Raw genomic sequence first — 24,102 nt, forward strand, 5'->3', positions numbered from 1 at the left:
AAGCCAAGCGGCGGCTGCCTGGTTCTCTCTGCGAGTGATGAAAGCTTTCTCCAGCTCTACCCTATCCCCAGACCCCTTTCGACGCTTGAGCGCTTCTTCTCAGCGACTAGAAAGGGAAGAAGAGCAACAGCCTGGGCCAGAAGTGTCATGGAGTGGGCAAGGTTATGCGTTGTGCATAAGCAATTAGCTCTTTGCGGTTTCCACAATACTCAGGGAGGGGATTGATGTACAACGATACGTAGAGCCGCTTTGGGGTCACACACACACACACAGAGAGAGAGAGAGAGACTCGTTAGAGTATGACGAGTGGCGAGTAGAAATGGAAATTGATTTGGCGGAACTTCTCTTCTCTACACAGTTCTGCGATTATCCATTACTGAAACTTATTGCCACATGAAATTGATTCCCAAATGATCTACTTTTTGGATGCTTTAATGCTGAAGCTAATGCCAAATGCGCGCTTTAAATTAACACATTTGAAGGTGACTCGATAGTTCCCCTTTTGGATATCAAATCAGAGCCCATGATTGACTACAAATCTACAGCTGTCTGCTCTTGCTCTGGCAATTAGCCAAGCCCCAGTGTGCGTGTGTTGCCAAGGGCTTGAACCCGACCAGATGATAGATCGGCTGGAGCCTATACAAAACGTTTCGATTGCAGCAATTTTCACACTTCGAAGGCCGCGCACAATTGACTGAAATGGAATCGAGTACAATATGCAAATGGGGAGTTGCATCCAAAAGAGAGACAAAAGAAGACAACAACAACAAAACGGAAAGCCAATCCATGGATCGATCTGCGGGGAGCAGATCTACGTGCTCTGTGAGCTCTCGAACATTTCAATCCACAATCCACTGTGGCTATGGGTTTGTGCCTGTATCTGTGTGTGGCTGTCATTTAAACCGAAGCGAAACCTGAGCGATTGCAGAGCCCGCGATGTTCTCACGGCGAGTTACACAAAACGCCGCACATCACGTTTCCAGCATTAATGGGAATGTCTGTCTGTCCGTACGTCTGTCCGTTTGTCTGTCCGCTCGTTCGTTCGTCTGGCTATTGCTCCACTCCAATCCAATCTGCCTCCACCTCTCTATACTCCACGCTGTACTTGTCTCTCTCTTGTACCTCCAATCCATTCCCTCGACTCAACTCCATTCACGACGGCGCTCAGCTCTCAGGCCCCCTTCCGCCATAAACTTATGTAGAGCCCAAAACGTGAGAGAAATAAGAAAGGCAAAAAAACACAACAAATGTAATGAAATAAAATAAAAGTAAAGAAGACACTCGCGGCCAGAAATTACCAAAAAAAAAAAAAGAAAAACAATAAAATAAAATACTCGTAGACCCAATTAAATCGTGTAAAAAAAAACACAGTCTCTGTTACTGGCGCGCTAATTAAGCAAATTAGTATAAAAAAAACAGCAACAAAAAAATGATAAACAATATGCGCTGCGGTCAGCGGCGTCTCGTCTGCCTTTTTAGCCCACTTCTCCACTTCTCCGCTCTCCCCTCTGGCGCATTGTCAACATTTTGACCCATAAAATTTCCCACCAAAATTATAGTAATTTTCGCGAAGTCAATTTGATGAACGAAAATGAAAAACAACACGAGGGAAAACCCGGAGATAGATGGATGCTGGCAGCACTAAAATTATAGGAAAAGTGGACGCTGGTTGCTGTGGGAGTTGCGCGATTGCAAAACTAGCCCCGAAAATTGGGGGAAAAATGTAGGAAAAAAAACCAAGGCAATTTTCACTAACCAGTTGGTGCTGGTTGAAGATGCCGCCGCAAAGAGCAGCGCATCGGGGCCACAACCGCATAATTACGAGCGGTAGAGGCAGAGGCAGAGACAGAGGCTGCTCCGCGGATCACAGCTGCTGGGGTGCTGGGGGAGGCACACGCAATCTGGCCAGATCAGCAGGGAGGCATACATTATGTTTTACGACTGATAAACCCATTAAATATGTACATTTCTCCCGCCCTCTCTCCCTCTGCCACTAATCAAAAATGCACAAAATGTAGTTGCCATAAGGAAATCAATGAGGGGAGGGAGCTGGCCGCCACAATGTTGTGGGTGTAGCAAAAATTAAAAAAAACAAAGCAACATTTCGAGTGATGCCTACGCGTGCAACAATCAGCTCTCGAGTGTGATGGAAAAAACCATGAGATTGCCACATGAATAAATCTTTATACAGTGGCTCTCTGCCTCGTGCATGTATTTTTGTGACCAGCAGCCAGCCAAGTGACAGCCAAAAACAATTATTTAAGAAGCCTGCGAACATGTGCGACGATTAGATCTTTGCAACATTTTATTTCTCGACTGCTTGCTGCGTGCAATTAGAGGTGCAAAGAGGCAGCTCTGACGGAAAACATTTTGCAAATTTAGACTACAAAATATGGGATTTATTTTGGGATACATTTTTGCTGCAGAAGAAAGCAGAAAGTGAAGGCATGGATGGCCGACAGCTGTACAATAAATTTAGCACAGGTCTTCGATTTTGTGTGTTTGCCGTTTGCTTTCCCAAAACACACACAAAACAGCTGACATTGACACTTTTCGTGCGGCAGCAAAATCGTTCAAAGTTTATTTATAAAACACGGGAATGAATATCATCGAACCACACATGCCACACAAAAAGGGAAAATGCTTTTGGTTTGGGGAACGAGTGCGATTTATGGCAAACTATTATATAAATAATATATAATGGCAAGCCACAAACTACAACTCTATTTCGAAATAATAAAAACCACTCGATTTCCGTGTCGCCACTTAACCTTCAACTCGCATTGAAGCCGAAGCCATTCGATGGGCTTCTCTCTTTGTCTCCATTTCTGCCTTTTCCATCTTCGTTGCCGTCACAGTTCTTGTTCTCACACACACACGCGCGCGGCTGAGCGGGGTGGAGCGGCCAATTAAAGCACAAAATTTATGAAGTGACGCTAGCAACGCGTCGCCGAGTGTTGAATTTGGCGGAGTATTGGAATTGGCATTGCTCGCGTTTTGAATGGAGCAGCCTTAGGGCTTAATTGTTGCCAAATATTACAAGGGCTTGCGGTAGGGGGAGCAACAAAACCTGCGGTCGAGCCAAAGCACCGTTAAAGGTCAAACGAGCATTTGGCAAAAGCTACAAAAAGAGTGCAAAAGCAGATTGTAGAAAGAGAGCGGCGAAAAAGAAACCGAAACCGAAAACGGGCAAAGTCACTCACTACCTGACACCCACCCCACCCCCTCTTTGCACGCTCACACAGAGCCATAGAAAAGCTGTAGAATTATGAGCATCAAAGAAATAAAGAGGGAGAGACAGAGAGCAGGAGAAGAAACAACAACGTCTGTAAAACGAGTTTCACAACATCAACTGCTGCTGTTGAGAGCAGGAAACCTTGCTTTGGTGGCTGTGGCTGGCTGCTGTTGCTGCTGTCGCTGCCTCTGCCGCCGCGCCGGTTTACGCTGAACGCTGACGCTGACGCTGATGGTGACGTGAGCCGTGGAGAGCAGCAGCAGCAGCACCACCAGAGAGCAAGATGCAAGATGCACATGCAATGCGCGAGGTGACATGCTATACATAGATAAGTGCCACTACATGTAGACATGTATGAGGCTGTGTATAAGCTATATAACGGTTCACGGCAAACGGGGCGCGCATCAATCGAAGGCGGAGAGAGAGAGAGAGAGAGATGTTGCTTTCGGTTTGGAGAGAACCCAACAGCTTACACAGTTTAAATCAAAGATAACCCACTTTTCAGATAACTGTGAATATCCTTTTGGGGCAAACAAAACGTGGAAGAGAGAAGTGGAAGCTCATTGATTAAACTGTTTATTGCCAGCCAAACACACATCAATCTATTGGTTATCTATTTTGACTGGGAAAGTGTGTTTATTTAATTAATATACAACATTTAGACTGCTTTTGGAAGGCTTTTAAAGTCGGTTATGATGGTCGGCCAGGCCAGCAACTCCCAATACTTTTTACACAGCGACTTGAGCTTCATTTCTAGTACATCAAATCTTATAAGAACCTTTAAATGAAGCGAAAATTACTCGCTCTTTGACCATTCCCTAGCAGAAACCTCGAATGCAGTTACTCTCTGCTTCTGAAGAGCTTCACTTTCATGGAGCGAAAAACACATTCCATTACAGCTGTAAACAATTTCATAATCTGTTGTAAATCCGATCAATAAGCTGCCAAGCCAAATTGAGTTTCCATTGGAATAATTCGCATACACTTTTCCATAGAACTGGATATTTCCCATAGATTTGTGCCCTTTGGAAATTCCCAAGTAATTTGCAAAATGCAAAACAAAAAACTTTTAGCATGACCAAAACACAAAAATCGATAAATGCCCTAACGCGAACGGAATAAGCTGTGGGGGAATGCGGTAGGTAGGATGTGAGAAAAAGTAGCATGCGGGCGGACGGGCGAACCACTCGTCAATTGTGTGAGTGTTCCCCCTGTTCCTTGTTGGAACACGTAGGCGTTAACGGGGTTGACAACTGCAGTAACAGCAAAGGGGCTGGGGCTGGGGCAGGGGGCAGGGAACACCTGACAATGCAGTGGAATGGCCGACGGCGGGTTGGGGGATGGCCCAGACAGGAAGCCTCTCAGGAAGGAAGTTCCTGCCGCTGCGGCAAAGGAAGTGGTTAAAACAATATGGAAAAAAAAACGTAGTGGTGGTGGTGGTGGTTCGGTTCGGTTTGGATCGTTGGCAGCACTCGTGAATGTACCGTAACAGTTGTTGTTGCAGTCGCTGCTGCTAGCTGCTTCTCTTTCTGTTGTTGGTGTGCCAATTCTAGGCGCTGCATTGGCAACAGTCGCGCTTCGCCGGTTTTGCAACTGAACTCGGGGGCTGCCGTCTGCCACCACTGCTGCTGTTGTTGCTGCTGCTGCTGCTGCATTGCGCGTAATCAGTGAAGCAACAAACCGTGGCAGCAGCAGCAACAACATACAACAACAACCACAGCAATAGTTGCAGAAGAGCTCTGGCTAAAACGCTTTGTGTTTGGCGAGGAAAAACTTGTCTGCCGTTTGGCAGTGGAATGACACAGTTTTATACGAGTGGCATGAGAGGCACACACACACACACACACACACTCTGTCTCAACACACTGAGACACACACTCAAACACACAACTCTTACACGAGCGCCTTTTGCTTACTTTGTGCCTTCTTTTCAGGATTCGTTCGCGCAATTGAATTGCATTTGATTTTGCGTTTGCGTTTGATTGTATTTGCACTTTTGCATTGCATTTCACAAAGAACAAGAGAGTGGATTGACTCGATGCTGCTGCTGCGCCACGAATATCGAGCGACGGCGGCGCCTCCAAAACAATGTCAAAAGACGCGAGGAGACGACGAACGACGACCTACGACCCGTTGTTGCTGCTGCTGCTCTTACTGACCGGAATCGAACCGAACCGACCACGCCAAATGAAATTTTTACAATGAGAGCCAGGCCCCAATGAGGCCCGTTGAGTCCGCCGTTTGTCTTTCACTGCTCTGCTGCTGCTGGCTCACACATACACACACTACCACTCGACAGAAGCTGGCTGGCAACGAAAGCAGAGCACACAGCAGAGATGACGATGATGGTTGGTGCGAGAGGGAGCGAGAGAGAGAGAGCACAACTGAGTGCCGTGCCGCTTGTGTGTGTTTTGCATACAAATAAATGTGTACGTTTCTGTGTGCGTATGCTTTGACGACCACTTGTTTGACAGGTCTCTCTCTCGCTCTCTCTCTGTCGGTGTCTGTGGCTACCGCTCTTTCGCAGTGTTTTGTTCTCTCTCTCTCTCGCTGCATCAGCTGTGTGTGTGATGCTCAGCAGCTGACAGCGTGCAGCGTTGCCAGACGACAAAGAGCGGGGAGCACACTGCGCAAATAGCAGTGAAATCTACTACGTTTTTAGCCAAAGGACAGTGGGGAGTGAAAAGAGGAGTGGGGGATTTAATTTTAATAAATAAATGAATGGGGTTACCTTTAGTTCGTTTGACTTTAACTTAATTTCCGAAGAATAAATGGTTTTACTCACCTGCAAGAAAAGAGTTAGAAAAATGGTTAGAGCCAGAACATAAGCAGCAATTAATTAACCCCCAAAAGGTGAGACCTTTAATTCTTATCAATGGGATGCTAACCCCAAATACCCGCATGATATTCCATCCCATCCCATTCCCTGTCGTCTCCCTGAGGTACAATTATCACGCTCTTTTGGGCTCTCCACCATTCATGCGGAGCAAACAGAGTAAGAAATCAAAAAGGAAAAAGAAGAAAATAACAGAAAGAACAACACAGGAACTGCATTTTCATGGAATCGAGGAATCATTTGATGGCGTAAACGCATCGTCATTCACAGCAAATAAGGTTCAAGAAAACAGGAACACGGCCACAACGCAGCTGTCGGCCAGAAAGAGACAGTGGCAGAGGGAGAGAGAAGAAGGAGCGTAAGGTGAGAAGCAGATAAAGTCGAGGCAGCCAGCCAGCCAGCCAGCACAGCACAGCACCTGTGACCGCCCGCGACGCAGTGCGGCAAGTTCAGTTGCACCACCACCGACCGAGCCGAGTCACACACACACAGAGCGGCTAATGGAACGCGCTGCATGATGGAGCCTGCGTCTGGTTGTGCGGCAACTGCAACTGCAGCAAACGCAACGCTCGGCTGCTTTCTAGCGGTTCTCTGTCCAACGCCAGTTGCCATTATTCGAATTGCTTTGAGCCCATTACATGTGGCAGCAACCAACGACTGTTAAAGCTGCGTTGCACACGTTCTCTTGCCTTTGCCCTCCCCACCATGCTCCAAAAGAGAGGAGGAGCTTGTGCACAGATGGAGTTCAAATGGACACACGAAAGGAAAAGGCAACGGACATGACCCCCCAGTGAGGCTACAAATAAAATCTAGAATATTCTTTGAAACGACTATCGTGGGTAATATTCTGCGGCATTTTTATAGTTTCTGGAAAGTTCTTTTGCAAAAATTGAGAGTAACGAGGAGTTTATCCTTGTTCTAGTCCTTTCTTACACTCCGAAACCATTCGATGCGCCAACTGTCAGGGCTGACAGCTAATCAAAAAGGGAATATCAGAACCCACGGACATGTATTGATTATTCTGGCAAGGAAAATGTTTTTTGATGTGATTCGTGACCTTTAGTTATCCTTCCTAGTGGATTAGATAGTATGAAAATAATCCAGGCAGTTCTAAGGTGTACAAAGCAACGATAGGCAGATAGACATAAAATAATACTACACTTTAGTTTACTATTTTTACTCGATTTCTTTATTACTGTTTTGATTTATGCAGGTGTTTTGATAAAGTAAGCACAGGTGGCCCACACAGAAAGCAGCTTTTGATTGTTATTGTTGTTTATCGATCTCTGTTATCTTTGATTTACGATTACTTATCGTGCTGCCTCCCTCTACCACTCACACTCCATATTTTCTCACCTTCTCTCCCCCACCCACCACCGCTCACCGCACACAATTTAATTACAAAGTGAAAGAGCTGCTAACGAGAGACAGACACAAAGAGAGAGCGAGAGAACGCGATCTGTTCCTGTTGTGGCAGACAAAAACAACAATCAAACGGAATAAACGGCAGAAGTATGCAAAGAAAATGCTGTACACCGTATTGCTCTCTTTGCTTCACTCTCTATCTCTATGTTCGCGCCTTCCTTTCTCTTTCTAAATTGTTTTTATTGCCGTAGCTGATGTTTATGTTGATGCTATACCCTAAGCAAATAGAGTGGCATGATTTTCGTATGAGCTTTGCAAAGCAGAGAATGGGGTAAGCTTAACCCTTTAAATTATGCATACAGTATTGAGATAACGCCTCTTTTCGTCTCTCTATCGGGTCTTTCTTCTTTCAATCTGTCGACAAGGGTATCTAAATATTCTGTCCCCCACGCATTTAACCTTTCCTTCTTGTTTTTATTGCCGTAACTGATGCTGTCGCTGCCGCTGCGGCTGCTGTTTATTTTTTTTTCTGCTCTTTTTATTCGTTTTCTAGTTTTATTTGCGGGTGGCAGGAGGAAAGGCGACGGGAGTTCCGTTTAGTCGGTCACGCCACCCCATCTCCACACACACACAACACCCAACAAGCGTATGAAGATGTTGCTGTTGTTGTTCCTGCTGCTGCCATTACTACTTACAGTTACTGTGCTTACTGCGCGCTGCTCTTCTGCTCTGCTGCTGCTACCTCTGCTGTGGGTCATGCGCATTGCAGATGACGTCAGAGGTAGCTGTCGAATTTAGGAAGTGCGCAAAAAACACAAACAACAAAAAGTAGCGCCACATAAATGCACACAAGCAGCCATTTAGGTGTGCGTGTGTGTGTGCGTGTACAGATTTATGCATATGCGTCTCAGAGCAGTCGCTGTGTGATTTATGTGTCGCCATGCCGCCTGCAGGGGGCGTGTCAAAATGAGGAAGGGGGAACAACAACAAAACACAGTCGTGAATCAGCAGCAGTGACCCCCAATCCAACCACCGTTTATTTATGTATGCATGTCTATTCGCCACATGGAAACCCTACGAAACGCAAAGAAAATGAAAGAAAAACTGCGCAGCAGAAGCGAATTTTAATAATTTACAAGAAGTGTCTGCCGAGGGAGGGGGGAAACTTCCAATAGCGAAAACAAAAACAATGATAGGCAGAGAAAATCAGCTGTTTTTCTGAACGCACGCACGCTCATGCACACATGTGACCAGAGAGGGAGCGTAGGAAATCGAGAGAGACAGTGCGAAAGAGAGAGGGTGAGAGTAAAAGCACCACCACTCACATGTTTGACTTTGCAAATTACTTTGTCCCTGTCCCTGTTCCTCTTTGAAGCTCGCTTTGGACTTGCGAAGCGCAGGCAAAAACCAATAAAGTGAGCAGAAGGCAGAAGGTCGACTAAGCGAATACCTCTTAGTTTTGGTGTGGGATTATTATGCACCTAACCATTCCCCGATTGGAATAATATTTGTTTAGTAATAACAGATATAATTATATGTATATATAATTTTATTACACATCTGTTAAATTTATCCGTTATGATGACTGTTTTCCATCTTTTTTGTTCTTTGTGAATTACTCAATCTTTTATCTGAATGGCAAACTGTTCGATTGTTCGAGTTGATCTTTTTCTCTAGTAAGAAGGATTTCTGTGGTTCTGTGGAAGTTGTCTGAATTCCGAGGCATTCAGTTGCTTCCCCTTGAATTTAAAGTTCGGAATTAAAACCCTCTCATAATACCTCATTCAACTTCCATTTTTCCTGTTCCCCACCCCTTTCCCCTTTCCAGGAAATATTCAATAAGATCCGACTGCCTCTTCCGTCTGATCTTACCGACAGAAACAGGTGACCGTCTCCTCGACATCCATTGGCAGCGACAGCTGTGTGGCAGGGCCAGCGCCACCAGCTCCTCCAGCTGCGCCAGCAGCGCCTGGCGGAGCATTGGAATTTGCCTTGCCGCCGTTGCCGTTGGCATTCTGTCGCGGCACAGCGCGTCCGGGCACATGGCGAGACGAGGAGTGCAGGAATGTGGCGGCAAACGTGGAGGACAGCGAGGTGTGCGACGCGGATGCACGCGGCGTGGAGGCCGTGGGAGTTTGGGGCCCAGTGGAGGAACCATCGCCAGCATCCGCCAGCGGCACCGAGGAGTAGCGCACGAGAATGGCACGGCTGACGCGGTTGCCGCCCGTTAGGTTCGAGATGGCCCAGTTCATGACCGCGGGAACTGGGAACTGGTACTGGGGAACTGGCCGCGCTCAGGGCTCGACTGCAACTGAGTGCACGGACCCGGGGCATGTGGCACACACATCACATGCCACCAGTCCGTAGCTAAATATACACACAATCCCCTTTGGACCTTTTGCTCTGCAAAAATTGATTTGGTCTAGTGATTTGCGCCTCCTCCCGGCGGGTTCTTAGCCAGCGACTCGGACTCGGCCTCGGCCCCAGGCCGGGGTCTGTCAATCAATGAAGCACAACAAAAAATGGCCAACTGTCACTTTGTTTCTTTTGCTGCCCCATGCCACTCGCATTATTGTATTTATGCCCCATTCTGCCGCCACTGCGCTACACTTGCACCCGTTGCCGCCCTAATTCAATTAGAGTTCTGCTAAGTGCGCCTCAAGGCTGCCACAACGCTGCACATGCCGGCAGGCAGGGCACGGCAGAGGGTAGCTAATGATGTACCTGCAGGTGTGAATGCAAAGATTTGCAGGTATTTCTAGACAGAAATGTAAGACAAACTTTTGATACCCCTGCAGAAAATATGGTTTAAAGATGGCTTTGGCAAAGCTATGAAAGGAATGAACCCATGAAAAGATCTGCCACACGGAACTGCATTGAAAATCTGAAAATGCATGGACAGATCTTTAGAAGCTCATCAGGAATATCTTTTATACAAATATTCCCTCAAGAAGTGTCCAAAACCTCTAAGAAATCGTTCATTCAGGTATAAATTCCTTTAAAAAAGATTAATCTATAATTTTTAGCCTTGCAAATTAATTTCTGTGGGCTTAAAAAGTCATCAAACTATTCCTTCGGGGAACATAATTAACATTTAATACTTCCGACTAAGAATTTAATTATAAATAATCAAATTTCTTCAATGAAATTCCCACCAAAATCAATATTAAACCATCTCTTTCTGCACATATTTTTCTTTATTTCTCCCAGGCAAAATCTCGAGCTCTCCTCGGCACAAAAATCGATGGCTTTTCTTTCTCTCTCTCCCACTCCCATTGCCACATTTTTAATTGTTTTTCCTGTGCTCTAATGAAAAAACCCTGCTGCTGGCTGCTGGCTGCCGGCTGCTGCTCCATTGGAGGGCGATGACGTCCACTCAAACCCCTTCCTGCCGGATATACTCGAACATTCCTAACCACCTCTCATCCATCGTGTAACGTGTAGATATTTGTACCCTCTGCTGGATGTGTGGGCTTTTACCCCCCTCCATTCCAATTTCTTTATTTTTTTTTGTTTTTTGGTATGTGGGGTGTGACATGTGACACAATTTGTTTGTTCTTTGTTACTCTCTTTCTCACTCACATCGTTGGCTATAGCTGCTCCCCTGCCCCAGCCGTTTCCTTTGCCAATTTGGATGCTGTCAGAGCATCCACAAAGGGTTTCCCCTACCCCCATGTAGATGTATGTACATACAAATGTATTTGCTATGTAAAGATGTAACTAACGGAAGGAACACAACCCACGTTATCAAGTTGTCAGTGGATTGGTGTGAACTTAATTTGTCCGGCGGAACAGGAGGCGACGGGTTCGTTACGGGTCGCCGCTGTCCTCCGGAATGCTTTTCCAATCAACTCAAAGCTCACTTTCTGTCTGTCTGTCTGTGTCTAATCACTAAATTGTGCTTAATTGGATGTTTTAGCACTCATTGCTGGCTCACCAAATGAACCAACATTGTGCTGTTCCTTTGGTAATCCGGTTTAAAGGGTGTTTTAGCCAGGTTAAAGGGTGTTTTAGGCGTGCAGATCCATCAAATTGAACCAATTGCGGAACAAGTAGAGACATTTCAGATAAAGGAACACGATAGACACGTTTTCGGAGGGATAAAACTTTATTTAATTCCCTCAACTAATTCCAAAATGATGTCTTTTAGAAATTTCCCTTAAAACTTCCCCAAATATCATTAATTTCATATTTATTTTATAAATTAAATAAATTTGTTAGCCCAGACATTTCCTTTGTTTTGCTCGCTGAATTCATTAAGCAGGGAAACCATCTTCCTACCCAAAACTAGCCCTTGAGTTTCCTTGGAATAAGTTTCCTTTTGTACCTAGAGATCTTACCCTTAAAGGGTGGTTGCTACCACCCAAAGTGGGCTGGCAGTTTGCCGAGCTAATTCCTTCTTTGTATGCCTCAGGTATAGGGATCTAATTTATTCCCATGGCAACCCTTTCGTAGAGTGTCTGTTCTTTTTAATTGTGTTCTATCAGACATTCCGGTTACTAATGTTGCCAGGGAGCTGTAGAGTGAGCTTTGAATGTGAATTAAATGACCGCAGGGCAGGGAAATGTTACCAAAATGACTTTAGGTTTATCGCTTTTTATGCAAGAATTCGTGACATAATTCTATGGGCAAACATGGGAAGCTACGTATGATATTTGGTAATTGATAGGGAATCTCCTTAAAGAGATTCTCTGTTCTGAGAGCTTTTCCATGGACTCACTGAATGGAATACTATGATTCCCAAATGCAAAACACACACAAAATAACTGTGCAGAGCTTTAACAGCTTTTATACGCCAATCGATTACAAATATACTTTCTGTTTCTATATCAAACGGCTTGGCTTTCTTATATACTTCTTCTGTCAACCGATTATTCATCTATATATATTTTTCATGCTTATGTGAACCGTTTCCGAGTATGGCAATGAAATTAGCTAGTTCATTAAACCTGGCCCTTATCTATAGCCTCCGTCTGCAACGTTCTGCTCTCCACTCTGATTTCGTTTTTCTCTGCGTAGAAGCATAAACAACAAGTAACAAGACGAAAAATTAAAGGGGGTCCACTAAGAGATACCCTGTGGGTGCGAGGAACTCACAAATATCCAGTCGAAATAAACGTAAATCAGAGGCGAGAGAAGCAACTATTAATTATTATTATGATTTTATTATTTTGTATTATTTTTACCTACAAATACATAATTATTTTTAGAGCCCTTAATTTCGTTTCTGTTACATAAATCACGCATGTGCGAATACACCTCCGTTCTTTATGGCATAGCGGGTATTTGCTGAGCGAAGCAGAAGATGAAGACGAAACACAAATAAACGCAATCAAAGCGCAGCGATGGCCTTGCGCCTGGGACTCGGACACGGACACGGATGTGCTTGTGCTTGCGGTTGTTCATGTGTATGTGTGTGGATGCAGACAGAGGAGCAGACTGATCACACACACACACAAGTACACATGGTACGCATAGGCACACGGTGTACAACGATTACATTACTCGGTCACAGTTGAGAAATCGATAATGCTTGTACATTGATTTTTTCTTTTGTTGGAACAAAAACACAACTGCAGCTCCTGCAGGAGTTGGAGACAAAGACAGAGGCAGCACCCTGGCTGGGCCGAAACGAAAGGCAGTCAGCCCAGCGGCCACAAAAGGCAGCGACGAAAAAAAGAAATTTCTTGTGACGGCAGAGACGCGAAACGAGGCCAATTGGCGAGGGGCCAACTGGTGAGGCGACGCGACGCGAGCAGAGGACATAAGAGACGGCGAATGGTAGCGACATCGTCGTAACCGTAGCGCACCACACCTCTCCACCAACCTCTCCGACTGTGGATGCAGCTCACCCACTGGCACTGCAACGATCCGGATGGTGGTGGATCGGCAGGTGGTGCACGCAGGTGGGAGGGAGGTAGGGGAGGCGATTCACCCACCCTGTTATCAAATGTGACTACTACTACTCACCCCATCAACCAGTCGACCGTGTCGCGCAGATATTCCGGAATTCGCTCCAGCTTGACGGTTGCTGCTGCTGCTGCTGACTTTGCCTCAAATTATGTCGTTTTCCCAGCTGGACGCACACGCACACTCCTCACACACACACGCACGCGAACACACCGGACACGCACACCACCGCCAACAGATTATATATCTATCGCCCGATCGGACCAATTGACACTTTTCCTTTTGTAAATCAATATACGATTCCGTTTTTTGAAACTTTGCACATCAGAAATTTTCTCGCTTCTTCTTCGTTTCGTCTTGTTTGTGCACTTTGTTGAGCCCGATAGCAGATAGCAGGCACGGAGGGAGGGGGGTGCACGATAGCAATCGATAGCCGCGTTCGCCTATTCGCGCAGGTATTCGATACGCGCTGCGCAGTTTACCTGGCCACCAACCAGGTGACGCTGTTGGAAAACAATTAATAAACACTTTCTAAATACAATCGAAGTTGGAGTTGCAGGGAGTTGCGCGTTCGGATGGCTCAACTGTTCCGCAACGGTTGACCTGCAGCCCTGGTGTTAAATACTAAAAAATACCAAAAGTAAAACCAGCAACCATTAGATACCAGCAATTTCTTAGTGCGAAAAGAGCGCGCGGTTTGTCAATTTTTGCCGTATTTGTCTATAAATTATCAACTTGCTGTAACAAAAGTTGACCATGTATTTAAATAGTTTCTGCAGATACTTCCTTGTGCACTTAATGTGCAAACGCAGCCAAAACATGCATTTTTCCTATCGATTGCCCACTCTGCGGCACATGCGGTCACACTAATACTCACAGCTGTTCAAATTACATAAAAATGGTAAAAATTAAATCATTTTAATCGAATAAAACAAATAACTAGATCTATAAATTGTCTTCCGCACCATGACTACCCACAAATCTGATGTCAAGGCGAGCTCCATCATTCTGGCGGGACTCGGTGTGGCTGCCGTGGGCTTTGCGGGCAAACACATGCTGCGGCGCATGCCCCAAATGACCACCGCGTTCAATGAGGCACTGAAGAACTTACCCAAGTTTGATGCGGAGAGCATGGCTGCTTCGAAGTACTACAAGGGCGGCTTTGATCCCAAGATGAACAAGCGCGAGGCGGCGCTCATACTGGGCGTTAATCCAAGTGCTTCCAAGCTGAAGGTAAGGCTGGCTCGCACGTGCTGTGGCATGGAAACTCTCTCATTCATTCACTTGCCACTTGCAGATTAAGGATGCGCATAAAAAGATAATGCTGCTGAATCATCCGGATCGTGGCGGCTCTCCCTATCTGGCGGCCAAGATCAACGAGGCCAAGGACTTTATGGACAATTCGAAATAGTTGCCGGAACTGGCCGCATCTGCCGCCTGCGCGTGTGTAAATAAATTAGTTTGTGTTTAGCATGTAAACAGTCGAACGTTTGTTTATTAATTCATCGATCTTCAAGCCACCCACAGCTGCAGCCTGCAGGAGGAGCAGACTTCTGGCTGAGGGCTATGCAAACTCCTCGAACAGACAGCCCAGTCCTGGCCCGAGATACACGTGACTCTCAATGCACTTGCACTTGTACTCCCAGCAAATGATGAACTGCACATCGCAGACGAGCTCCTCCCCCAATCGGCAAGCTTTAAGAGAAGATGTTCAGGCTATAGAAATCTAGGAGCTGCCGCCCCAGAGCTTACTTTTGCGCATCAGCGGATTGTGCAGGCTGTGGGCGAACCTTGACTGCAGATAGATGATGCACAGCAGCGCTAGAAAGTGTAGACCCCACGACGACTGCATGGTGGCAGGGCGAAGGATGTAGGATTGAAAGTTTGATTAGTTTTGCAGAGATTGCTGAGGCGACTGTTGCTCATTTCCCTGACAAGGTGGCGACACCTGTGATCGAGCGGCGACACCTTCTCTGCTCTCTATTTGAGCTGCGACTCTCTTCTGTGCTCTCCCGACGAGCTGCGCCTTCGCTGGCTTACTCGGGCCTCCTGGCAATTGTGCACGCGGATGTGCCGTGCCTAGGCATTCTCCGCAACAGGATTAGCTTTCCACACTGTCAAGCCTGTAGCTTCGACATTTCTCAATCATAAATGCTTTCATTTTCCCATCAGCCTTCCAGTATTCCACACACAATCCAAACAGCAGCAGTCGCCACATGGCCAAGCAATAGTCAAAAACAAATTTCAAGTAAACAAAATTATTAGCCTAATGGAGAAGATGAATTCGTGGTGAGTGAGGATTAAGACACACACCTTCACGAGCTAATACTGAGCTGAATTAATGTCAGGTTCGGCATTGCCCCTCCCTGCAGGTTGCGGCGTTCCCTCGAGGCTTTGGGCCTGTCCAATCGCCACACGGACTGCAGCTTCATTATCCAATCACCCACCGAGTGCCGTGTGTTCCTGTGCCACAAATTGATCTTTTGCTGCGCCTCGGAGGTCTTCGACCGTATGCTCTATGGGGACTTCAAGGAGTCCACCACGGGTGAGGTCACACTGAAGGATGTGGAGCCGGATATATTTGAAAAGTTTCGTGATTATGTGTACGGCTACGAGTCGGAGAAACTGGAGCGCTACGGCACCGATACGCTCATCAAATTGTGCGACTTTGGCAACAAGTTTATGGTGGAGTCCATCAAGGAGGATTGCGTGAAGGAAATGACAAATCGCAGGATCCATTTGGGCATGGGAGATCTAATGCTGCTCTTCCAGTGTGCCCATACCCTGAACAATAAATCGATAACGGAGCGGGTCGTCTCGAAAGTGGGTCCATTCCTGCGCGAACCCTTCAACCAGTCCGTGGTGCTCGATTTCAACACGGAAGTTTTCAAGAATTACATCGAAACCATCGCCATCAAGCTGCTCGAGTCGGATCGTTTTATTCTTATTGAAACTTATCTCAAGCACAACGGTTTGGTGATCGCTGCCCCCAACGCTGTCTGCTCCGATGCGAGCAGCGAATCGGAGTGCCCATTGGTGGATCAGGAGATAACGGGCGCATATGTCTCCCAGCTTTTGGCTTTGATTGACTTCAGGCGCTTTACGCCGAGTCAGTTCTACGAGGGACCCGGCAAGAGTAATCTTTTGACCATCCAACAGAAGTATGAATATCTTTATCAAATAGCCGAAGAATGTGCCAAGACCAAGGATGAGTTGCGGGGCAATGGCATGGAGGCTTTTCCATCAGTTGGACTGATTACCAAGCGGAATAGCGGACCCTACTATAGAGCCGCACATTGTCATTGCTGCTTTCCGCTCAATGCCGATTTGGATTTGTCGGAATGAAGTTTGAAAGTTTTTGAATGCAAAAGGAATTTGGATAAAAATAAAAGTTGAAATGGAAATTTAAGTGTCCCTTGAGACTCGATCTTAATATTGCTTACAGTTTATTCTTGGTTATTCACTACGACATTGCTTGCGGTGTTTCCTTGCGTTGTCTTCTTTGCACTTTACCGTTTGTTTTTGTCCACCGTTTGTCTCATAGCTGTGTTGGTGTTTGAGATAGCCATGAAGAATTATAGAAGGAGGGCCAGTCGGAAAAATAAGGGAAACGGAACAATGCTGTCAACGCTGTAAGTGTGAGTGAAACGACAATGGAGTGTGCGCCCAACCTTCCGCATCAAGCAAAGAAAGGGAAATGACACGAGGAACGCTGCCGACGACGGGCCCTCCTTCTATAATCTTCATGGGCAGAGCGATGATTTTCGAGGACAGATCAAAAGGGAAACGACGGGCCCTCCTTCTATAATCTTCATGGGCAGAGCGATGATTTTCGAGGACAGATCAAAAGGGAAACAGATCAAAAGACCTGCAATCTGCTTGGTTAGAGAGAGAGAGAGCGAAATAGAGATGAGTTGAGTTGAGAAAGAACGCTAAAAGCGGCAGACAATGAGAGTCTGACAATGCTCTCAGAACAGCTGTTTTATGAAAGCTTAATTCTGATGCACCGAAAATAAATAGAGAAACGAAGGAAACCCCGTTAATAATTTAATTCCGACAAGTATAATTTCCGTCCTCATCTAATAAACTAATCTAATTCCTCATCTATCACAATGCGCGCCTTAAACTGCACAACCGAAAACATCTCCTGCTGCTCCGCATAATCGACCAACAGCTGCGCCCAAATGCATTCAAACTCCTCCTTGGACACAATATCCTTGAATATCGTCTCCAGCTGCTCCTTGCTTCGCAGGCGCTTAAAATCGCTGGGCCCCAGGCCCGACTTCATGGAAAAATCGGGATATATTAGCTCCTGGACATGAGTATTCACGGCGTCCTGCTGCTCGGGCGTCAGGTTGTGTTTGCGTGCGATGCGATCCGTGTTGGGCGTCTTCTTGAGATCCGCACAGAGCAGGCGATAGGTCGTCTCCTGATTGTAGCTATTCTCGGGCAACTTTGAAACATTGCCCGTGGCTGGCAATGGCACCTGGATGGAGATGAGGCGACAAAATTCCTCATAGCCAACCCGCTCCGTGGCACAGCCCTCGTCGCGCAGCAGTTGAAAGTGCCCCAAGGCGGTGCGTAGCTGCTGCGAGTCCACGCGTATGTGCAGCTTGTGCATAATGTCAATGATCCGCTCCAGCGGCAGATAGCCCGTGCGCTCCTTGTCCGTCTTCTCCAGCAATGAGAGCAAATCGAACATGTGAAAGTTGGGCCGCCGCTGCAGCGCCTGCCGCAAGGTGTTGAGGTGGCTGAAGGCATTCACCAACTTATCGTTGTTCGTGTGGGGCGCGGTGTTCTCCAGCAACATTTTGACATCACATTTGGGCGTTTGTCGCCGCAGGCCATGCATCATATCGGGCACGTCGTAGGGGTATCTATAGGGAGGGGATTTATGTTTAGTTTGGAGTCTCGAGAGAGAGCTCTGATGCTTACTTTTGTACTTCAAACCCAATGGGCCGTAGGTGCGATCTATAAAGTCCATTTGTGGCTTGCGCACAATCACCACATGATGATCGTCGCCTTGGTTTGGCTTCAGGCAGCGTTGCACCATCAAACCAATGCCATCGAAGGTGGTCCTTTGGCCAAAGGTGTGCTGCGGATCGAAGTGTTTTTCGTATCTAGAAAACACCAGAAATATTTAGGAATATTCTCGGTGAGTGTCGCTCGTTACCCACTTCCGATTGATCTTCTCCGAGGGCCAGTAATGATTGTGGCTGATGATGCGCTGCTCGTGGAATTCCCCAAACTCTCGATTCACCTGCTCCGCTGGCTTTGCTGGCATTATAATCTCGTACAGCGGCTCTGGCTTGCTGGATGGCCGCCCAAAGCTGCGACTCTCATTCGTCACAGTGTCCGGCTTGGAGTGCGCGGGCGCAATCTTCCCGAGTTTTGCTTTCTTGAAGTACATGTCCTCGGAGAACTTTTCCTTGAAGGCCATGAAGCGTGACTTCTGGAGCTCCGTGCTGAGCAGATCTCCCACGCTAGTGCTGGGTATAATTGGGGTACGTGGGCCACTGGGTTTGACCAGCAGTCGCTGGCATTCAGCGCGTATAAGCGCTTCGGCCTGCTCCTCTGGGTGGCGGAAGGTAAAGCAATCTTGGATGTGTTCTGGAGCCCTAAACGAGGCGAGTCCTGCTGCACGCACATCCGCATTCCTGTCTACAAAGTGTCCAATGTTTGCCATGATCTGTGCTGTGTTTGTGTTTCCCTGCGAAACTTGAAATTTCTGAAACTAATTCTAACAATTTGACATTGAGCACACTTGGATCTTGGTTTTAAATAAATAAATAATGATTTTAATTGGAAGTTAACTTAGCACTAATTAAACTTTTAGCTACGTCCTTAAGTCTCTTATGGTACATGGAACCGGGGGTTGGGGGCTCTCCCTCTCCCTATTGCAACTGCAGTCTCTGTTTCACGTTTCAGTTCAGCGCATAATTCTTTTGCAGTATAAAGTCCCAGGTGTCCTTCCAGCGCAGACGCCGAACCTCCTCTATGGTCATCTTTCTCGCGCCGTAGCTGAGCGGCAAGAATGTGGCAAAGACACTGCAAACGGCAAGCAGCCAGAGCAGCAGCGCCAGACGATAGATGCGCACGAGATGCACCGCGCGACCCGTGCAGTGTCGCCGCAACAGATAGTCCACATGCTCCACGACAAAGCACAGCAGCAGCAGCTTGAACACAAACGCCGGCAGATAGTTGTGCAGAAAGAGCGTGCGATCCACAAAGAAGTACGGCAAATAGTGCATGAGATAACCCACAAAGAAGGTGTCGCCCGCCATGAGAAAACGCTGCCACTCGTGCTGCGAGACATCAAAGCAGAGACGCCTGCGACGCACCGCATAGAAGGCCAGCAGGGCGGCGTAGACCAGTATCCCAGCGGTGGCCGTGTACCAAATGAGCACGTTGCCCAGCAGATAAATCTGTGCGCTGGATTGCGCGTCCAGCCAGTAGGCAATGCCCTTGTCCATCAGCGGCCACTCGTGCGGCAGCGAGCTGTACATGTGCGCCTGCACATGCTTGCCGTGCCAGAACATCTTCGTTTGCAGCTCCCACAGTTTGGCCCAGAAGGAGAGCTTGGTGCGCCTCGTGGGTATCATTTCGGCGGAGAGCAGCTGACGCTCTCGTTCACGCTGATCCTGAGCTAAAGGGGAACAAACAAAAAGGGTTCAGCGAGCGGGCAAACAATCACCAAATGCTTCACTTACTCTTCGTGTAGCGATGCTCCTCCACATTCCAAATGGAATCCTCGTGCACCTGGTCCCGATCGGCCACCACCTCGTGCTGATTGAAGCCCCAGTCTGGCAGCTGTCGGCCGCTGAACTTCAGCGCAGCGCCCGTCGACTCGTGTACGAGACGAATCTCCGATTTGATGGCATGCCAGCTGTCACCCTCGGAGTTCCGATTGAGTATCTCCACGCGCCACAGCAGCTCGCCGGCCATCTTGATCTCGTAGTCGATGTAGCAGCTGACCTCCTGGCACTGTGGCGTCATGGGAGCAGCCACGTCGTGCGAGTTCAATGCGCGGCTGGTGATTCCATGCACCAGCTGGATGACGTCGCCGTGTTGTATGACGTCTGGCTGCTCGCCCACCACCAGGTCGTCCCGCTCCGGTCGCTTCACGATCCACCAGTTGTTCACGTCCTTGAAGGAGTAGCAAGTGACCTGCTGTTGGTGCGAGGAGCCTCGCTTGTCCTTGTACCTCACCGGATAGACTGCCGCATGGGAGTGCAGCCAACAGGTGCGTCCGTGTGTGTGCCGCAGCGTTATCTGCGAGCCGTGGACCACAGCCAGCGGCTGGCCACTGGTGATCGAGGCCAATCCACCCTCCAGCGATGCCTGAAAGGCGCTGGTCATAATGCTATCATGAGGCCCTGCCCGGTGCAGCGTGCGGAAGTGGACATAGAAGACTCCTACGTAAACGGCCAAAGGAATGCCCGCGAAGAGCAGCAGTCGACTCAGAGCGTGCATCCAGAGCTGGCGATCTGTGGGGGAGGAATTCCATTCATTATAAACAAAATAAAACAGTGTCTGGCGAGGATTACTCACTCGTTAGGCTCGCGTCGTACAGCAGTTGCCACAGATGGCGGCAGAGCAGATACCCGGCCAGAGCCAGGGCCAGGAAGCCAATATACTTGACGGAGCCCGCACAGGCCAGCAGCACACCGGCCGCCGATCCACTGCACAGCCACTGAAGGCTGCCCAAGCGACAGCGCTGGAAGCGCAGCAGGCAGGCAATTCCGAGCGTGCTGGCCAGCAGCAGCATCGATTCCATGAGCACAAAACGCGATTGGGTCAGCAGGGAGTTGTCCAGCACGACGAGAAGGCCGCCCAGAGCGGCTGCCCAGCGATGGAGTCTGGCCTCCAGCAGCAGTCGGTAAACGGCGGGTGCCAGCAGGCTGCCACACAGCGCGGGTATAAAGCGAAGCCAAAAGATGGGCACGTCCGGCGCGTAGGCGGCTCCTATCCGTGTGAATGTGTAGTTGCCATCGTATCCGGCGAAGCTAACAAGGCCAGCGATCAGCTGTTTACCAAGAGGTGGGTGCTGGTCGAAGAAGAAAATGTTGCGCATGTAGTGGGCGATGTACTTTCCATAATGCAACTCATCGAATCTGTGGAGAGAGAGCGCTTAGAAAAGTGCCACAAATCATAGGAAAAAAGTTCCTCTCTTTTTTTCATACTCACACAATGTGGGGTGGCGTTGCCAGCTTGTAGAAACGCGTGCAGAACGCCAGCAGAAAGAGAGTCCAACTGAAGAGATCGATGCTCAGGTTAACGGTAAACTGCGGTATGGATGTAGCTGCAGCTGCTGCTGCAGCGTTGTGTTTATGGCAATCTACAAGGCGGCCGTCGCAAGAGCACGAACGGGAGCGGGACCGAGAACAAGATCGAGAGCGCTCCGAGGTAGTAGGCGAAGGTGAAGCTTGTTTTGGTGTTGGCGTCGGCGTCGCTGCTAGCGACGATTGCCGGCTCTCGGAGCGCCGACTGTGAGACGAATCCACGCTGCCGCGCAAAGGTGCATTCAGGTGGCAGTTGACGTCGCGGCAGCAGTTGAGTATGGACAAACCACCGTTACAGCACAGTGGGGAAGGTGTGTTGATGGCTGAGGTTGTTGAACGGCTGCGCGGCAGCAGCGGCGTCGACAGCGCCGCGTCTTTGCTGCTTCCGCGAAAGTGAAGTCTTTCGTTTTGTGCGCCGTTTGTTTGATTTTTTTCGATTACGTTTTCGCTGGTGCATTGCTGCTGCTGCTGCTTTGATCTGGAGCGTGTCGTGGGCTTGCGGCGCTGCTGCACGTTGCCACTGGCACCGTTGTTGTTGCTGTACATGGCTGGTATTTATATTATTCCGTGGCGTGAGAGAACGAATCGCCTACCGCTCTCTGGTTTGCGTACGAACTGTCTGTCACTTTCACTTTTACACGTACAATTATCGCTGTCGATTACCACACGTGAGATAATCCACGTTAATTGTGTTTTGTTTGTTCATATCTTCCTCTTTTGCTGCTCAGCTGCTGGGCCACTGCCACGTTTGCCGAAGCAAAAACCGGTTTGCCGCTGCTTTCGCACTTTCTTTCGGCCACTTGTTGTTGTTTTTGTCTGGTCCCTTTTCTCTCATTTACATATTTTTTGTTTTCGGCTGGGGGCTGTAGCGGAAGAAAGTTCACTATAAAATATTCCCACACGCAAACACATACACACACACACGCGAACGGCCAGGGATGCTTTGACTCGTGTCTTTTGGCTCTCTTGCTAAAATTTTTTCCAACTTGCCCGCTGAAGATCTCGACGCGGACTGACAATGAAAAGGCCCCACGACCGCAGCTGGGGCTCCACTCTTTTGCTCTTCGACTGCGCAGTTGGCTCCAGCTCTGGAATGCGGTCCGATCCCCGTACGGCTGCTGTGTCTGTTGTGATTCTTAGCCCATTTCTTGTTTTGCCAGCCAAGCCAGCAAATGCATGCCAATAGATCCCGCTCTCGCAATCGCAATATCTCTCTCTCTTCTGCTCTTCTCCCTTGACGCGCGCGCTCTTTGTTTGTGTGCGGCGAATGTCGCCGAACAGGAACTGCAAAAGAAGTAAAAGAATGCTGAAGCAGACATACCAACTGAAAGCTACCCTCGAAACGGAATTTATACAAACGGCGCGCTAATAATGAGAAGAAAAGTGTTTTAAATACTCGTAAAGATAATTGTACTTAATCTGGCAGGTGAGTTTGACTGATTGTACAAATTTTTGGTGGATGTGTAGGCATAATTATTAAATATTTAGCATAAATATTCCCGACTCAATATACCCTCAAACAATAAGTACGTCTACCTGGCACAAAAGCACTTTATAAGTACTGTTAAGAGACGCAGGTATCGAACAGGTCTGGGAACCGTACAAAGCACGCGACCCAAGTGCGGAGACGTGTTTTGTTGATGGTGCGTTTAGGATTACACATACATTTGAGTTCACACAGACGTGCTAAGAGTTAAGTTAAGGAGTTCTTTGCATTGTGACCCAATGACCTCATTCATGGAGATCCATGTCGCATGTATGTACCTTATGGAGATGCTGTGGCCTTTTGGGGCCGACGTTGTTTGTTTTCTTTGACGAATGACATCAGATGCCATCGTTCGGAATTAGGTAAACGGTTTAAAGCCGGTTCTGCGCTTCATGGCAAATCATTATAACATGCTCGTTGAAGTCCCGCAAGTTATTAATATTTATTTTTACTGTGCAGCCATTGCGGTTTACTTTGACATTCTATTAGCTATGTAATATATACACACATACCCAGAGAAAGACTTGCTGTTATAATTACAAGCTTCACATTCTCTCTTTAGCGAAAAACAGCCAGGTGGGAGTTTCTCTTCATTGGAACTTACTTCCTACATCGTCTAGACTTTTATAAATACACATAGCAGGCATAACAGCCAAACAAACTCGATACCAAAGTGGTGTTATTTGCTGTCCCCCCTTGTCTCTCTGTCCACATGAGCGTGTGCCATGATCGAAGCAGCAACTACATGAATATTTGTATTTACTCTGCAAACATGTATGCATGCGAGAAACGGTGAAAATCCCATTTCTATAGTTATAACTTTGGTGTTTCATTATGCCTTGGCGTTGAGCTATAAATAGCGCCAGCGCGTGTGCTTAGACAATGTTTAGACAGATCAAACATCAGCCGGATCTAGGCCTGTCGCTACGTGGGAACTTAATGGGTGGTAGAATCTTAGCCAAATCACCCAAAAGTGGGACAGGCATGG

At 47.7% G+C, this 24,102-nt stretch overlaps 6 protein-coding genes across 9 annotated transcripts in view; 2 read left to right on the plus strand and 4 right to left on the minus strand.

Moving 5' to 3' along the window:
• LOC117893241 (MOB kinase activator-like 2) overlaps positions 1–13,734 on the minus strand; it is a 37,141-nt gene extending 23,407 nt beyond the window's left edge. For 2 of the 3 annotated variants that reach the window (XM_034799802.1, XM_034799801.1), the window contains exon 1: positions 9,309–9,757. In XM_034799802.1, coding sequence (XP_034655693.1) covers positions 9,309–9,688 — 380 coding nt within the window. In that variant the 5' untranslated portion in view covers positions 9,689–9,757. Of the gene's footprint in view, positions 1–9,308; positions 9,758–13,406 lie in introns of those variants that run through there. The other variant, XM_034799805.1, reaches the window with a different exon arrangement.
• Positions 13,735–14,099: 365 nt separating this feature from the next.
• Positions 14,100–14,830, plus strand: LOC117893267 (mitochondrial import inner membrane translocase subunit TIM14). The gene is made up of 3 exons (XM_034799835.1): positions 14,100–14,247; positions 14,340–14,579; positions 14,644–14,830. The coding sequence occupies exons 1-3, from the start codon at positions 14,245–14,247 to the stop codon at positions 14,755–14,757; spliced, it is 357 nt and encodes a 118-aa protein (XP_034655726.1). The 5' UTR covers positions 14,100–14,244; the 3' UTR covers positions 14,758–14,830.
• Positions 14,816–15,327, minus strand: LOC117893270. The gene is made up of 2 exons (XM_034799838.1): positions 15,099–15,327; positions 14,816–15,041 (listed from the first exon to the last, which is right to left on the minus strand). Exons 1-2 carry the CDS (start codon positions 15,196–15,198, stop codon positions 14,911–14,913), a joined length of 231 nt encoding a protein of 76 aa, XP_034655729.1. The 5' UTR covers positions 15,199–15,327; the 3' UTR covers positions 14,816–14,910.
• A 175-nt stretch (positions 15,328–15,502) lies between these two features.
• LOC117893250 lies at positions 15,503–16,755 on the plus strand. 2 transcript variants are annotated; one of them, XM_034799815.1, is made up of 2 exons: positions 15,503–15,635; positions 15,695–16,755. In XM_034799815.1, exons 1-2 carry the CDS (start codon positions 15,616–15,618, stop codon positions 16,689–16,691), a joined length of 1,017 nt encoding a protein of 338 aa, XP_034655706.1. In that variant the 5' UTR covers positions 15,503–15,615; the 3' UTR covers positions 16,692–16,755. The 2 variants fall into 2 exon arrangements, with proteins under 2 accessions (XP_034655706.1, XP_034655707.1); XM_034799816.1 differs by having other exon boundaries at positions 15,719–16,755.
• A 674-nt stretch (positions 16,756–17,429) lies between these two features.
• On the minus strand, positions 17,430–19,098 carry LOC117893274. Its single transcript, XM_034799840.1, has 3 exons — positions 18,524–19,098; positions 18,278–18,466; positions 17,430–18,223 (listed from the first exon to the last, which is right to left on the minus strand). Exons 1-3 carry the CDS (start codon positions 19,030–19,032, stop codon positions 17,434–17,436), a joined length of 1,488 nt encoding a protein of 495 aa, XP_034655731.1. The 5' UTR covers positions 19,033–19,098; the 3' UTR covers positions 17,430–17,433.
• Positions 19,099–19,119: 21 nt separating this feature from the next.
• Positions 19,120–22,794, minus strand: LOC117893234 (protein O-mannosyltransferase 1). Its single transcript, XM_034799791.1, has 4 exons — positions 21,534–22,794; positions 20,898–21,460; positions 20,057–20,833; positions 19,120–19,992 (listed from the first exon to the last, which is right to left on the minus strand). Exons 1-4 carry the CDS (start codon positions 22,172–22,174, stop codon positions 19,271–19,273), a joined length of 2,703 nt encoding a protein of 900 aa, XP_034655682.1. The 5' UTR covers positions 22,175–22,794; the 3' UTR covers positions 19,120–19,270.
• Positions 22,795–24,102: the final 1,308 nt, after the last annotated feature.

Source organism: Drosophila subobscura, chromosome J (genome assembly GCF_008121235.1).
Source record: "Drosophila subobscura isolate 14011-0131.10 chromosome J, UCBerk_Dsub_1.0, whole genome shotgun sequence".
NCBI classification, from domain to species: Eukaryota; Metazoa; Arthropoda; class Insecta; order Diptera; family Drosophilidae; genus Drosophila; species Drosophila subobscura.

Coding starts and splice junctions, on each gene's coding strand:
- LOC117893250 (XM_034799815.1), top strand. CDS start 15,616: ATGGAGAAGATGAATTCGTG. Junction 15,636..15,694: donor ATGGAGAAGATGAATTCGTG/GTGAGTGAGGAT, acceptor AATTAATGTCAG/GTTCGGCATTGCCCCTCCCT.
- LOC117893274 (XM_034799840.1), bottom strand. CDS start 19,032: ATGGCAAACATTGGACACTTTGTAGACAGGAATGCGGATGTGCGTGCA. Junction 18,467..18,523: donor TCGGAGAAGATCAATCGGAA/GTGGGTAACGAG, acceptor GGTGTTTTCTAG/ATACGAAAAACACTTCGATC. Junction 18,224..18,277: donor GGTTTGAAGTACAAAAGTAA/GCATCAGAGCTC, acceptor CCCTCCCTATAG/ATACCCCTACGACGTGCCCG.
- LOC117893234 (XM_034799791.1), bottom strand. CDS start 22,174: ATGTACAGCAACAACAACGGTGCCAGTGGCAACGTGCAGCAGCGCCGC. Junction 20,834..20,897: donor GTACGACGCGAGCCTAACGA/GTGAGTAATCCT, acceptor CCTCCCCCACAG/ATCGCCAGCTCTGGATGCAC. Junction 19,993..20,056: donor GGAGCATCGCTACACGAAGA/GTAAGTGAAGCA, acceptor GTTCCCCTTTAG/CTCAGGATCAGCGTGAACGA.
- LOC117893267 (XM_034799835.1), top strand. Junction 14,580..14,643: donor CAAGTGCTTCCAAGCTGAAG/GTAAGGCTGGCT, acceptor TGCCACTTGCAG/ATTAAGGATGCGCATAAAAA.
- LOC117893270 (XM_034799838.1), bottom strand. CDS start 15,198: ATGCAGTCGTCGTGGGGTCTACACTTTCTAGCGCTGCTGTGCATCATC. Junction 15,042..15,098: donor CAATCCGCTGATGCGCAAAA/GTAAGCTCTGGG, acceptor CTTCTCTTAAAG/CTTGCCGATTGGGGGAGGAG.